We start from the raw sequence: 14204 nt of genomic DNA, 5'->3' as shown, positions 1-14204 counted from the left end.
TAGAATAGATAGAATAGATGTTTATTGTCAATGTATTGTAGTGTAAGACACTTAGTGGTGGTGACTTTTTAATCATGCAACGGCAATGTTGTCTTTTTATAGCCTAACCTTAGCTTTAACTTCTAGTGATTTAATTTATGCTTCAAGAATTCCAAAAGTCTTCTGTGAAGAGTATCTTGCTGAACAAAACGTGTTAGTATCTCAACTTGTGTTTGCCACAGAGATGATCAGGAGGCATCAGGAAGAAGATGCAAAGACAATGAAATAACCTATGAAGGAATTAGTTTGGTGAAAGGTCAGTGGTAGGAATAACATACAGATCTTTTGATTTGGTTGTGACCATAAAGTCAAAACTCAAGAAATTCAAGTACAATATTTACGGACTTCATGCATGATAGGAGATGATATTTCCCCTCTTAACACTCACTTTTGCTAAAACCCTCCAGCCCCGCCCGCCTCAGCATCGCCGGTATTTAAAATCAGCTCCCGCCAAGCTGTGTCGTCACAGCAGGCGGATACAAACGCTACCAAATGCACCAATGGGAGAGCGAGGACGGGGCGATTGACACCTCGGTGAGGAAGGACTCGGGGCCAGCTGTCACGGCGCGCGAAAGATCAAATTTTCTATTCGGTGTGTAGGAACAGGCGGGAGGAAGAGGAGCACCTCGGCTAAACACTTTATAAATGTGCTTTAAAAGACTGAAATAGCTTCTGTCGCACGGACATTAACTTCTCGACGTCTGTTGTGGCTGCTGAGATACGACGGAGAGTTGTCCGCGCTGGTTTATTCCACAAGAAGAGCGTAAACTAGCCGGCGGACAAAGATGAGCCTCGTCCTCTCTCAACACCAGGTGAGGAAACACTTCCACATATCTCACACGAAAGTCTATCAAACATGAAAGTAACACGCTGTCAATGAAGTACCCGTTAGTTAGAAGTTATGGGGAAAGGCTAGAAAGATTAAAAGTATTCCAAAACAATTAAATGTGCTAAGCTAGGTGCAGATATTGTTAGCGTTAGCCAGCTAGCTAGCTCGCACGGTTAGGTTTAGCCAGCTGTAATGGTGGTTGTGCTTTGGCCTGGTCACGTCGATTAACTGCCTGTTAGTTTGGCATTTGGCTTTGTCGACCACTGTTAAAATCTTATATTTAAACAGATTATGATGTTGGGGATGACTCACTTGTGTCTCCTGTCTTTCTTTATGTGTGCTGGTGTTACATGAAGCTAAGTTAACTGCAAACACAGCAACGGAAGCGATCTCGTTAGCTAACGTTTTGTGCTCATTGTTTGGTTTATTGCAAGGCGCCACTGCAGTAATTTAACAGCCATTTCCCTGCAGAAAGTCACACAATCGAACCATAACTTTTAAAGATAACTTTGCAGAGATATAACCTTTTTTTCCTACGTGTATTTTCTGACATATAGAGGCACAAACTTTAACTTTGATATCCTAGAAAAAAGCAACAGTCAGTTGGAGTAAGTCTTTCCCTTTAACCATGAAGTGATACCCAGCAGATTTGGATTTAATGAAAATATAAAGATATAGAAGTTAATCACATTTAGCACAATAGTTAGCCCTGGAATCTAATATTTGGCAGCAGTGTGTGTCTTACATTAAGGCTGTATAACTTTGGATCCTCCAGTGTGTTTTATCCCCAGTAAAACAGACTGCGGTGCTTCAGTATTATAGAAAATAAATGTCATAAAGTGTAAGTTCTGTTTTGTGTTATTGTTCACAGGCGGAAGGGCTCCCAGTTGTGCCCCAAACTGCAGAAGAGAGTGATTCAGACAGCGGGATGGGCTCTCCAGCAGAGGAGATGGTCACGGTGACAGCCAACAATGGAGAAGAGCTTCCAGGTGAAGTAACACAACAATAGATGACAATCCAGCCGCAGACAGGCAGGACTGAGGCACTTTGGCTGTGTAAATGAGAGTGTGTAAATTTAGAGTTTGGGCAATTAGTGGACACTTAATCACAATGCTTAACATGAATGCAACAGTCACATTACTATTTGAATGGCAGCACATGATCCTTCATACTCACTTAAAAGAAAAATTGTGACATAGACCTGTGTGAAAAAATAAATGCTATGTTAAACACAAAAATGGTGTCTCAAGGACCTGACTGCATGTGCTTACAGATTAAAGATAACAAGACTTTTGCTCCAGTTATTTTGAAGAATCGTTACAAGTGTATTAAGAAAACAATTAAGGGTAAAGGAAGACTGAAGTTATATCTTTCGTTGGGTAGTAATAGAGCAAACAAAAGTGAAACACAAGATAAATACAAAGATAAACAGCAACAACAAGACTTTCTAAATTCTTATTTTGTTTTCAGATTCTGATGACGATGAAGATATCACAGTTCACAGAAAGCCACATCGTAACGCCATCCGAGACAGTGACAGCGAGGAAGAGGGCGCAGCTGCAGATGATAGTGTTAACATGGCCGAAGCTCTTGTGTTATCCGCTTCCAGTGGAGATGAGATGGAGACCGGAGAGGCCGAAGAGAAGGGTGATAGTAAAGAGAAGGGAGTAAAGAAAAGTAAGAGAATACGCCACGCTCCCATTGACAGCGAAGACAGTGAGCCTGAGCAGGAGAAATGTGGAGAAATAGAAGAACAACAGGGGGATGTGAGGAAGGAGAAGGAATCGAAGAAGGAGCAGAAGAAGAGGGAGAAGAGTCAGAGGCATCGGGAGAAAAAGGAGAAGCGTAGCAAAGCTGTGGAAAAGCTGAAAAAGAAGAAAGACCGGTTCTCTGAAACGAACGAGGTCAGTAAAGCTATGTTTTTCTTTTTATAACTCTTTGCGTACGGTGTTACATCAAGGACATTTTTGTATAGATTATGAATCCAGTATGTGGATTTTATTGTATATTTGAACACAACGTTGTAACATTTCCACAGAACACGCCTCCTGCTCGGGCTCTGAATGACAGTGGGTGTCCGCTGGGCGACAACGACCTGTTTGACACTGGTCTGGGTGACGAGGAAGAGGAGGAAGAAGAGTCTCTGGAGGCCATCAGAGCTGCTGTCAAGCAGAGGATGAAAAAACATAAGGTAGAAAGAAGTTGTTGTTTTTTTCTTGTAACTTATATTATTCATTTAGATTTCTAAAAATCAGATTTCTTAAATCAAAACAGCTCTGTATTCCTTGTCTCAGAATTTGTTAAAAGTATTGAAATGTTAGTGAAATTTTGTGCTGAAATACAGTTGAATAGTGTTTTGCAGATGTTTTCTAGACAGTTCTTTCTGTAATCTGTGTTAAAAATTGCTGCAGGATCCTCTCCTGAATGAGGAAGATGACCAGGAGGAGGATGATGAAGAGGCAGCAGAGAAGCCCCACCGTGTGGTATGCAGCTTAAGATTCTTAAATGTATTATAAGTGCTGTCAGATTTATATGAAATGCCAAAAAGTGGTTTAATGCTCAACGTGTTTGATGTTTGCAGGAGAGGAAAGCTGCACGAGCCAGCAAAGAGGCAATGAAGCAGCTCCACAGTGAGTCCCAGAGGCTGGTCAGAGGTCAGTTGAAAAGAAACGCTTCTATTCTATTGTAGCAACTCCTTCTTTTGATCTACCTAATTAAGCCTCAGGCTTATTAAGTTATGGATCATAACTTGAAAACGGTGGTTCAGACCTTTTTAAAAATTAACCCTATGTCTTCATCTTTGACACTTTTGTAGAATCCGAACTTGGTCTGCCGTACCACATCCCTGAGCCGAAGACCATCGACCAGTTCTTCAAGAAGAGAGCCCGTCCAGGGGGTTCTGCCATGGCACTGTTGAAGTAAGTTATAAAAGCTAGCCGAATGTTACTATCTGTTTTCAAACAACCTTTGCATCTTTTAATTCTGTCAAACTCAAGGCTGACATAAAAGAACTAATGAATGAAAATCTCTCTTCAGATCCACAAAGTATTCAGCCGTGATGTTGGAGAAACCGACACCTCCCACTGATCCACCCAGTGAGCCTGTGCAGCCATCCACAGAGCAAGACTCATCCCCCTCCCTGGATCTGTCCTCCACTCAGATCCAGCCTATACATCATCCTGCCGCCACCTCATCCCCACAGAAAGAGAGACTCAACGAGGCCCAAGAAGCAACTGAGAGTCTAGATCCCGACCAGGAATCTGGACCAATGCTTTATCTCTCTGAGAGTCTTCAGGAGTCGCTCCCAACAGATGCGGTAGTGAGACCTGACTCTGGAGAAGAAACCTCTCCTGCATCCTTAGAACAAATCAAGACTGCAGTAACGTCTGACTCTGACGCTCTGCAAAAAGAGGCGAAATCTGAGGAAGTGAATGAGCCTTTAGCCACTCAGTGTGGGAGCACTGATCCAGCTGAGCCTTCACCACAGCAACACACTAAACCCAAGAAGGACAAATTTGCCATGCTTAAAAAGCTTGGACTGGACCCCCCACCTGTCGTTAAATTGTGCCCAGATGATGGAGCTTTTGTTCGACTTGAGCCTCCAGAGCTCAACCCTGGTGAGTGTTATAAGTTTTAGAACAAGGGATTGACAGAAAGAATGTGTCATGAGTCAGAATAAACCCATCTACTACTGCATTTAGATCTTTTATTTACCTTTTTTATTTATACTAGGTCTGGAGGCCCTGAAGAACCGCTTCCTTCGTCATGTCAAGGCACCCACGCGTCCTCAGGGAGAACGGACATTGCAGGTTAACATTATCCGTAAAGACAGCACGCCATCCGGTCAGGAAGAGCTGCACACTGAGTCAGTTACTGTCACTGTTAAAGAGGGAGGAGAGGAGCCTGTGGTGACCAAACCAGGTATGCATACACATGACGTGCACGCAGAGGGCAGCGATTATCAAAAATAAGCGAATTTCGATTGTTGACTGCCCGACATGACTAACTTCATCTTTTCATAGGAGAGAAGCTGCTGACTCTGAAGCAGCGCCTGCAGCTCGCCATGGCCCAACGGAGACGGGAGGAGAGGGCACGCAAGGCCGAGCTGAATCGCCTTGACAATGAAGAATGTGGGGAGGACGAGGAGGAGGAGGAAGATATGACAGATGAGTCTGAGGAAGAAGAGGTCAGAATGTTTGTTTCTTGCTGCTTTGGAACAACCATCTTCACATTTATCTCGGTGTATTCACATCAAACACACCTTCCCTTTTACCAGGGTCTGGATGACTTACTGGGAGGTGATGGTGCGGCAGAGGAAGAGGAGGAGGAAGGCAGTGTGGCCCAGAGTGTCAGGAGCCCTTCTCCTGTAGCACTGAGCGGACCCTCGCCCACTCCTTACCCCATTAGCACAGATGGCACACTCTTGCTGTTCCCGGGCAGTTCCTGCTCTCGCACAGGGTAATTGTGACTTGAGTTTTAAAGCAACTAATGAACATTTCAGTATCAATAATCTGCTGATTATTTTCCTAAATAGTAATCTGTGAAGTGTGAAAACATTACTCATTGAATCATTGCCAAATTTGTTTGAAGTCATTTTTGTAGCTTCACATTTTTATATTATATTTTCTGTATGTTTACTCTGAATAAAAAAGGTATTAAAGGTTGACCTGCTCTGTTCATCTTTTCAGTGATGGTGTAAGAAAGTCTGGTCCTTCTGGACAGGACAGCAGCAATAAAATGGGTGAGTAAAGTGAAAGACCCCACTCAGTTCATCAAAGTCTATTTACACTCCAAAGACTAATGTATATCCACTACGTGATGACAATACCTGCTCCACTAAAATGTGACACTTTTGCAAAGTTTGTATGTTTTTTTTCTCACTCTGTCATCCCTTTCTTCTCTAGAAGAGGACGACTCTCTGTCCCTGGTGAAGGATAACAGCCACAACAGCAGCTTCGAGCTTGCAGGATCTATGATAACCTCCTACCAGCCTGTCAGTCATCAGCGCTCTGCAGGGAGAAACATCCCCAACTCCTCCATTTTCCGTTCCCCATCGCCCTGCCTCTTCAGGCCCAGCTTCCTCGGCTCTGCCTCCAAGGTGGGATAAAAATAATATTTCAGCCTTTTATTACTGTTGTTTTCTTCAAAATGAACTGGTTTAATTTTTAATCTCTTTTCCCTTCAGAGTTCAGGAAAACTCTCCGAGCCCTCTCTCTGCCTCCCTGTCGAGGACTCCCAAGACCTATATGCACCTCCATCTCCAGGAGCAGATTCGGGACCTCTGGGTGGAGCAGCATCTGGTCCTGGTCTGGGAGGAGACTCCCAAGGTCGCTTCTCCCTGGAAGACGACACCCATTCTCAGTTACTCGACGCAGATGGCTTCCTTAATGTGGGGCCGCGCCCCGGTGCACCTCGCTCTCACAAGAGACAGTTGATCCTGGACAGCCTGGATGAAAACGCAATGGATGCCAACATGGGGGAGCTGATGGGGTTGTGTTCGGGCGTTTTCGGGACAGCGGAGAGCAGCTCGAGTCAGACCAAAGGTCTTGGGTCTACACAGGAGGATGAGCTGCTCGGGTTGTGCTCGGGAGCCTTTCCACCAACACAGGCTGGAGAGGAACAGATGGAAATGGAGAAGAGTAAGGAGAGAGGAGAGGATGAAGAATCTGATAATACCATGGATCAGCTGCTCGGCCTGTGCTCAGGGAAATTTCCAAGTCCGGGTAAAAAAAATCTGCTACCTCCCTTATTTTTTATGTAGGCCTGCAACTGGAAATTATTTACATGATCAATCAATTAAACGTTTAGTCTATAAAATGTCAAAATTGTGAGAAATGCCAATAACAATTTCCCAAAGTCCATGTATCAGCTTTAGATGGCTTGTTCTGTCCAATCAGCAGTCCAAAACATAGACTCTTTATTTACTCTCATAAATGACAAAGAAAAACTCCAAATCCTCACATTTAAGAGGTTTTTTTTTTTTTTTATTTGAATGAGAAGATTAATAGAGCAACTAACTGACTGACAAATCGTTACAGCTCTATTGTCAATAAGAGCCTATTAACTATGAGGAAGCTCAAGGACGTATGAAAGTCTAACAACATTTTGATTTCGAGGTTTGAGAGTGTTTGGAGCATCTCTTTTTAATTGTTTTCCCTCCAATTACACAATATTTAGATTTGTTTCTCTTGCTCCCATTTTTAGGTTCTGCTCGTTCAGCTTCGCAGGGAAAAGACAGGTACGGTACACAGAACTTGGATTATATCCTACGTCTTATCTATATTTCCTCTTTGTTTTCTCTTGACTCCAGCAGCTCCTTTTCATAAAGTCGTGAAGTCATAATATTTTGAATATTTTGTATGAAATTGCAAGATTCTCATAGTGCTTTTGTCTGTATAAAGTAAAACGAAGCCAGAGGAGGAAGAGCAGGAGGAGGAAGAGGACTGTGAGTTCCGACTTCTGTCAGATGTCGAAAGTGAACAGGTAAGATCAACACATAGCTACTAAGGTTCCACTCAGTGTGTCTTTTATAATGCAAGTGACAAATAAGTTGTGTTTAGGAGGACAATGATGACGATGATGGAGAGGATGAAGATGGGGACGAGGCTGAAGCCGGTGAGGAGGATGACGATGATGTAGAGGAGGAGGAGATGCAGGGAGTGTTCCCATCCCATCGGGTAAAGAAGAAGAAGAAGAAGAAAATGTAAGTGTGGAATCAAATGTAACTTTTACATAGGAGTAAATCCACGCTGCCACACAGGGTTTTAAATGGTTTTCTTCATTCTGTTCACAGGCGTCTGACTGACTACTTGGACTCGGAGGCCGAGCTGTCAGGCAGCGACCTGGGCAGCGACGATGAGGACGGAGACGGAGAGAGCGAATACGAGGAAGAGGAGATTCTTGAAGAGCTCCCCTCTGATGAAGAGCTGCAGGACCAGGTCAACAAGATCCACATGTGAGTAATGGATCTTATTCCATCTGGTGCTTTCCTTCAGTAGCACATTTGACACTTGGAGACCTGTATAACCAGTAAATACATAAAAGAAAACGAATGGTGTACAAGAACACATCAGAATTGGAGTTCCCTGGGAGTTTGCAGGAGGCCTACAGTTTGGAGTCTAGTAGTTACTGACCAGTCGTTAAGCGTGTTGTCAAGAGTTTTTACTAAGTCGTAAGGTTCACACTCCTTATGACTGTCAAAGACTTTTAAAAATCTGGTCATGTTATTGGAAATGGGTTTTGATGTGTGGTTTATCCACTGCATGGTTCAGCTGGTCTTTAGGTTTGTCTCGAGCTCAAATTGCATTAATACACGTCAGAGAGTTTCCTCCAGTGTTGCTCTAATCGAAACAGGAATGTCCTGTAGTTAAAATTAAACTTGGATATCTTTTAAACTGAGATGAAATGTTCCTACAGGAAGCAGATAATGGATGATGACAAGCGTCGTCTGAGGCTCTACCAGGAGCGTTACCTCGCTGATGGCGACCTGCACTCTGATGGTCCGGGACGAGCTCGACGCTTCCGTTGGAAGAATATAGGTGAGTTTACAGACAAAAAACACATACTGGAAACTTACAAGAAAAATGGAGGATAAAACAGTGTTTTTCACAAGTAATTTCATCCTGGGAGCTTAAAGCATCTGGAATTGGCTTTAAATCAAAAAAAGAATGGCTAGGAGGTGTATGTTTTGAGCTTTGAGTCTATCAGATCCTGTCTTTATATTCCTCAAACCTTACTAAACTTCCAACAAACCATTGAGTTTTTCTAACTTCTTCCTCCAGATGATGGTTTCAACATGGACGGGACGGGAGCAGAAGGCGAGGAAGATGAGGAGGAAGATGACGTGGACCAGTCTGAGGTCCAGAGGAGGAAGGAGAGACTGGAGAGGGAACAGTGGCTCAGAGAACAGGTAATATTAAGAGACCTGCACACAGTGAACAGTGAGGAGCCATTAATGGAAGTCTATGTGTGGTTGAGCTGTCCCCTCTCCTCTGATGTTGGGGGTGTTGTTGTTGTTTTGTCTTCATTCCTTTCTGTCTCTCCTCTCAGTCAGAACAGAGCGCCAAGAAAGGGGAAGATTTGGATGCAGATGATGAGAAGATTGGAGAGGAGGACAGTCATTTCATGAAGCTGGCCAAGAAGCTCACTGCCAAGACTCTGCAGAGAAAAGGTCTGTTTGATTCGAGGCCTCACAAGAAGTCTGTGTTCTTTTTTCGTCCAGTTATAATAATAGTTTTAGAAAGCAAACAAATACGTGGAAACAAAACACAAACACCAGGCAGGTCTTTTGAAAGTTTTGGAGCATGTCTTAATCTGAAACTACTCAAACTATTTGAGCTTTTAGATGAAGGTGAAGGTATGATTAACAGTTCACAGATTTTTAGCAGCGTCTTGTCTTTAAAGTCTTAGTTACTCAGTGTTGTGCTTCTTGTTCTGCTCAGCACTGAGGGTTGAGAAGGCCACTGGTAACTCCACCTGATGTGCAGCAGAGCTTAGGAGATAAAACAGACACGCACACACTCGCACTCAAACACTGCGATTGCAACAAAACACTGGCATGTGTCCCAGTGAACTAAACTAAACTAACCCGGACACAGAGCAGAAAGTGCTGCCAACACTGTCATTGCTAAACGACAAGCGTTTGTTTCCCGGCAGTTGTGGCACTTGTGTGTTCCCGGAAAAAAGAAATGTGACTAATATAGAGTCGCTACATGTTATATTAATGAGTTGATGTCAGCAGCCACTTCACATCCTCAGATCCAAATGATAAACAGAGCTCTACAACAGGAAGTTAGTTCATTTTAAACCACTTGAACTCCTCTCACTTTCAAAACAAAGTCTGAAAGTCCTTTTTCATTCAAATGTACAGAATCACTGAACAGAAAACAACCTGATAAAGGTTGATAATGTTGTCACCAATTTTCCCGATTGCAGTTTTTAGGGGAGCACCTTTTCTTTTTTATCTGTTTTCTAACTTACCAACTGTTCCTCACCAGAACCTCCTGTGGCACCACCAGAGAAGAAGACCTCAGCAGCTCTCAACCCCTTCCAGAAACCCTCACAGCCCTTACAGGTACGTCACTGCCACCCCTAATAATTACAAATTGTGAATCTTGGTTTCATTTGCTTTTCTGACTTGGTTTATATTATAGGTGGTCAGTTACTTATTGTGGATTTCTCATTTTGTCACATCATTTTAAGCTTCAGGCCAGTTTGAGACAAACATTCAATCTTTGCAATCCTAGCTGTAATATTAGTAGATCATTTGGTAATCAATAGACACTTTTAAGAAATGACAGTGTTCACTGTTGTTTTACAGGGAAAAAATGCAACGATAAGTCGTGTTCTGTTTTCTTTTTCATCATGAAACATTTTTTAAATTGAGCAATAACAACTTCTTTAATGTGATGATGGGAAATAATCATTTTGAGTGTATAAATCGATATAATATGTGATTTACCACTGATGTTAGCTGCTGGAAAAGCTTTAAAATGCTCCTTGAAAATGTTTGAATTTGATGATGGATGTTGGAGCGCTGGTCACGTCCAAGGATAAAAACGACTGAATATTGAGACCTTTTTCAGTATGATTTTAAATTGTTTTCTTTTGAAATACCCATTCTTGTTGTAACATACCTAGCAAAAAAAATACTACAATCAGAAGGTTTGTTTACTCTATCATTGTCATTTTTCAGACAGGCAGCCGTCAAGTGTAAAGCTTTAGCTGCCAGCTAGTGTGGCCAGTGGAGCATAAAGATCAGTTTTGTGCTTGGTACTGACTTCTATAAAACAAACCCCCTCACTAAAAATGATCCAAAATGGTGCAGAGTGAGATTTTGTCCACTTGCGTCTTAAATATTTAACCAGCAAAGTTCATTACATATTCTCTGTGAAGTGAACAAGGTCAGTCTGAGACTTATGTTTTATTTATCCCTGCCAGGTGAGAAGAGGCTCGCTACTGAGTCAGCCTCACTCCGTCCTCCAGAAGCTGGCATCAATCTCAGAGGGGAATCCTCTGGCGCCCAGAAACAGCCGAGGATTCCTGTTTCAGACTCTGTCTCCCGAGAAGGACAGCTCGACCTCAGACGCTCCCCAGAAACAGGTGAGGGGAAATGAGACTCACTGAAGAGAGGCAGAACGAGCTTCAAAGCATCACAATCAAACCATTAAATCCCCGAAGACATTTTAAAGCTGAAAATACAAAATGTCTTTAATGCACCAAGGGGCTCTGTAAAAATATTATCTCACTAAAATATTGATGTTCGCTCATCAAAGAAAGGTCGAAGTAGAATGTATTGTTATTCTGTCCACATAAAAGCCAATAACATAACACCAAAAGAAAATAGAAACGGGTACAGAACATAAAAGAATAATGTAAAAGAAAACAATGAAATATCAGACAAAGAAAGAAAGTCTGCCAAAACTTTACAGAAGTATAAAAACGATGTAAAAGTAGTCTCCTCCCGAGATACACTCTTCTTATAAAAATGTGTTTTTAATATGGCTTTAAAAAACATTTCAACTCCTATGAAGTGTTTTCACTGATACGTACGTTTTAAAGGTTGGGAATACCGCTGTGCTCGAATCCTAATGAGGCTGCACAATATATTGAGATGTAGTTGAAATCGCAGACGCTGTCAAAATATTTAATTAAAAACGTCAAGAGTACAAATCTTGTTCTCCAGATCAAAGGGAACATATTGTTTTTTGGTTATAGACTCCAACAAATGTCGCATTATCATGAATCATATCATAGCTGCAATATCTGTCAAATTAATGACAATATATTATTGTTGGCCATATTGTGCAGCCCTACATTTGAATATTCTCCTTCAAAAATGCCTTATTTATTGGAAAGCTCTCAAGGAATCCCAACATCAAAATATTAGAAATGAAATAATCCCGTTGGCATATTTATTGTTCTCCTGTTGTCAAAATTGGTGAGCTATCAAAACATACAAAGTTAATTAAACAGCCAGTAGATAAATAAAGTGATGATATACATGTATTGCTGTCAACATTATTTACTGTAGTTCCTTTGTTGTAACAGTTGAGATGTGATGATAAAGGCTTTGAGAGTCTGGAATTTCTTTGTTTTAGGTACCTTTAAAGTGCTTGAAGTTGACTCTTAAAAACCTGTATGAAGTGACAAATGCTGGCAGTGACATGATTATCATGGTTATGATTAGATAATTGTTTCATAGTGAGTGAAAGAGGGGAATGATGTTATATTGCAAATCACAGCTTGCATGTTAAACCCATGAGTATGTGAAAATAATTAAACTGCGCTGATCTCAATAGACTCCTGGTGCTGCTGACGCCGCCGACTTAACTCTCTAAACTTTACCTTCTCATCTCTTCAGTCTATGTTGTCTAAATGTTGTGTTGACATTCTTTAAAACTTTTTTCATATTTCTAGAAGCTAATGCGCGAGTAGAAAATGATCAGTCATATGTTTTGGTTTCCTAATCCGCTCTGGTCGTGCCTCTTTGGCCATCTCTGATCTCTGTGCTAAAATAAGGGAACACAAACAAAATATTTTCCAAAGATCTTGCTCAGTGTGATAGTCATGTGAGGGTGACATTATCAATCCTAATGTCTTCTACATTTACGACACTAGATGGAGCCAAAGCCCACAGCTCCTGTTAGATGATATGAAGTATAAATGCAGGAGTGACTGTTGCTGGGCAGTTTGTCTTATCACAGGATTCACCATTAACAGCATTTAATTTAGTTTTCACTATTAATTTAACCACAGAACACATGTATTGCCGGATGTCATTTTATTAGTGCTCATCAGGTTTGTACAGTTTTGCATTTGTCTGAAACTTTTGGATGTGTTTGCCCCTCAGATGATGAAGAAGAGGGGGCCGGTGGGAGCCGTGAACCCGGCAGCAAAGAGGGTCTGCAGGGAGAACACACCTGCTGGACAGACTAAAGGCCCCCAGAGGAGCATCTTCAACTTCCTCGGCCACTGAGGTCAAAACACACAAACGGAAGGATAATAATCATCATCAGAACTGACTGACCTCACCAATGTTTCACCAATAAGACTTCAAGATGAAGGTGGAGGGGGAGAAATGATAAAGTGAAACACAAATACAGATACTTCTATGTTTACATTGCCTTTAAATGGCGACCTAAGAGCACCACTGACTCATCTGCTGATGTTTTCCTCACACACACACACACACACACACACACACACACACACACACACACACACACACACACACACATCAGCTGCTCACTCGTGTCTAAATCTTTAATCCTTTCTGCCTGGACTGACAGACGTCCACTAAGAATGTTTTATCATGTAAATAGGATTGATTTGGTTGTTAATGATAGTGGATATTTTTTATGATTGAAATGTATTTGTTTTACGTTGTAAATAAAAGTGTATTTTAAGACATCGCTCTCCTTGCTTCCTGTATTCTCTTGTCAGTTGCACTTAAAGCTGGTCAGGAGGCGTGTAAACGGTCTGATATGTATTTAAAGTGTTGGTGTTTTCCTGATTTTCTCTAGCACTGTTTAAAGGATGACAAGTGTGGTTTTGAGAGGAAGTATTCAATAGATTGCTGGTCATAAATTTCTCACTGACGACTTTCTTTTATGACAAAATACCTGCCATTCCTATCAGCCTTATCTGCACTCTGTTACATGTCGATTCTGAAATGTTCTCATGCTAACACACCAAACTAAGATGCCTTTGCATTGCGAAACATCACTGTGCCAAAGTGTTTTTCATTCTCTCCTGTATTGAGTTCTATTTTCAAAACTTATTTTGTGAATCCAACAACTAAAAGCCACGCTGAGAGTTGCTCTCGCCTCTTGCTCGGCCCCTTTCGCTTTTCCTCTTCTTAGCTTCCTCTCTCAGCATCTTCGGTCTCTTGCTTCTGTCATGACGTTCGTAGAGGCCACCTGTGTCCTCCTTCCAGCTTCTGTTCTAGCAGTGAAAATACCAAAAAGCCCTTGGTGATCCAAAACCAAGTGTGATCTGAGGCAGAGTCAGCTAGCTGCATGGCTAACTGAGCTAGTAACAGCGGCTACAGTTTAGGTGGCATCTGAGGCCCCACTCTAAAAATTCCGAATCGGTGTACCATAGAAAGGATTTTTCAGCTGTTATTATCAGGTAGAAGAGTTCTATGATGTTCCTTCTGTCACCTTATCATGAAACTTTTCCTCTGATCCCACTTCAGTTTAAAAGTGAAAAGTGTCTCACACACCAAAGTTACTGGAAACAAGTGTGAAACACAACTTGGATCATTAAGACACATTTAAAAGAACGGAGAATTTCACCGGTTTCATTCCTGTTTGTGGGGAGACATCGAGGTTTT

The 14204-nt window shown here is 41.9% G+C and overlaps 1 protein-coding gene across 1 annotated transcript; it reads left to right on the top strand.

Moving 5' to 3' along the window:
* The first annotated feature begins 592 nt into the window (after positions 1 to 592).
* clspn (claspin) lies at positions 593 to 13282 on the top strand. Its single transcript, XM_030411515.1, has 24 exons — positions 593 to 851; positions 1740 to 1857; positions 2339 to 2772; positions 2907 to 3059; positions 3280 to 3351; positions 3450 to 3522; positions 3684 to 3786; positions 3905 to 4485; positions 4601 to 4789; positions 4891 to 5054; positions 5145 to 5326; positions 5557 to 5609; positions 5773 to 5966; positions 6054 to 6591; positions 7073 to 7106; positions 7270 to 7351; positions 7429 to 7571; positions 7662 to 7823; positions 8285 to 8406; positions 8650 to 8777; positions 8918 to 9038; positions 9865 to 9941; positions 10808 to 10969; positions 12720 to 13282. Exons 1-24 carry the CDS (start codon positions 825 to 827, stop codon positions 12843 to 12845), a joined length of 4038 nt encoding a protein of 1345 aa, XP_030267375.1. The 5' UTR covers positions 593 to 824; the 3' UTR covers positions 12846 to 13282.
* The last annotated feature ends 922 nt before the right edge of the window (positions 13283 to 14204 follow it).

This window comes from Sparus aurata, chromosome 3, assembly GCF_900880675.1.
Source record: "Sparus aurata chromosome 3, fSpaAur1.1, whole genome shotgun sequence".
In the NCBI taxonomy this organism is placed as follows: Eukaryota; Metazoa; Chordata; class Actinopteri; order Spariformes; family Sparidae; genus Sparus; species Sparus aurata.
The sequence above is the reverse complement of the archived record's forward strand: the minus strand, read 5'-3'. Positions and strand labels throughout refer to the sequence as shown.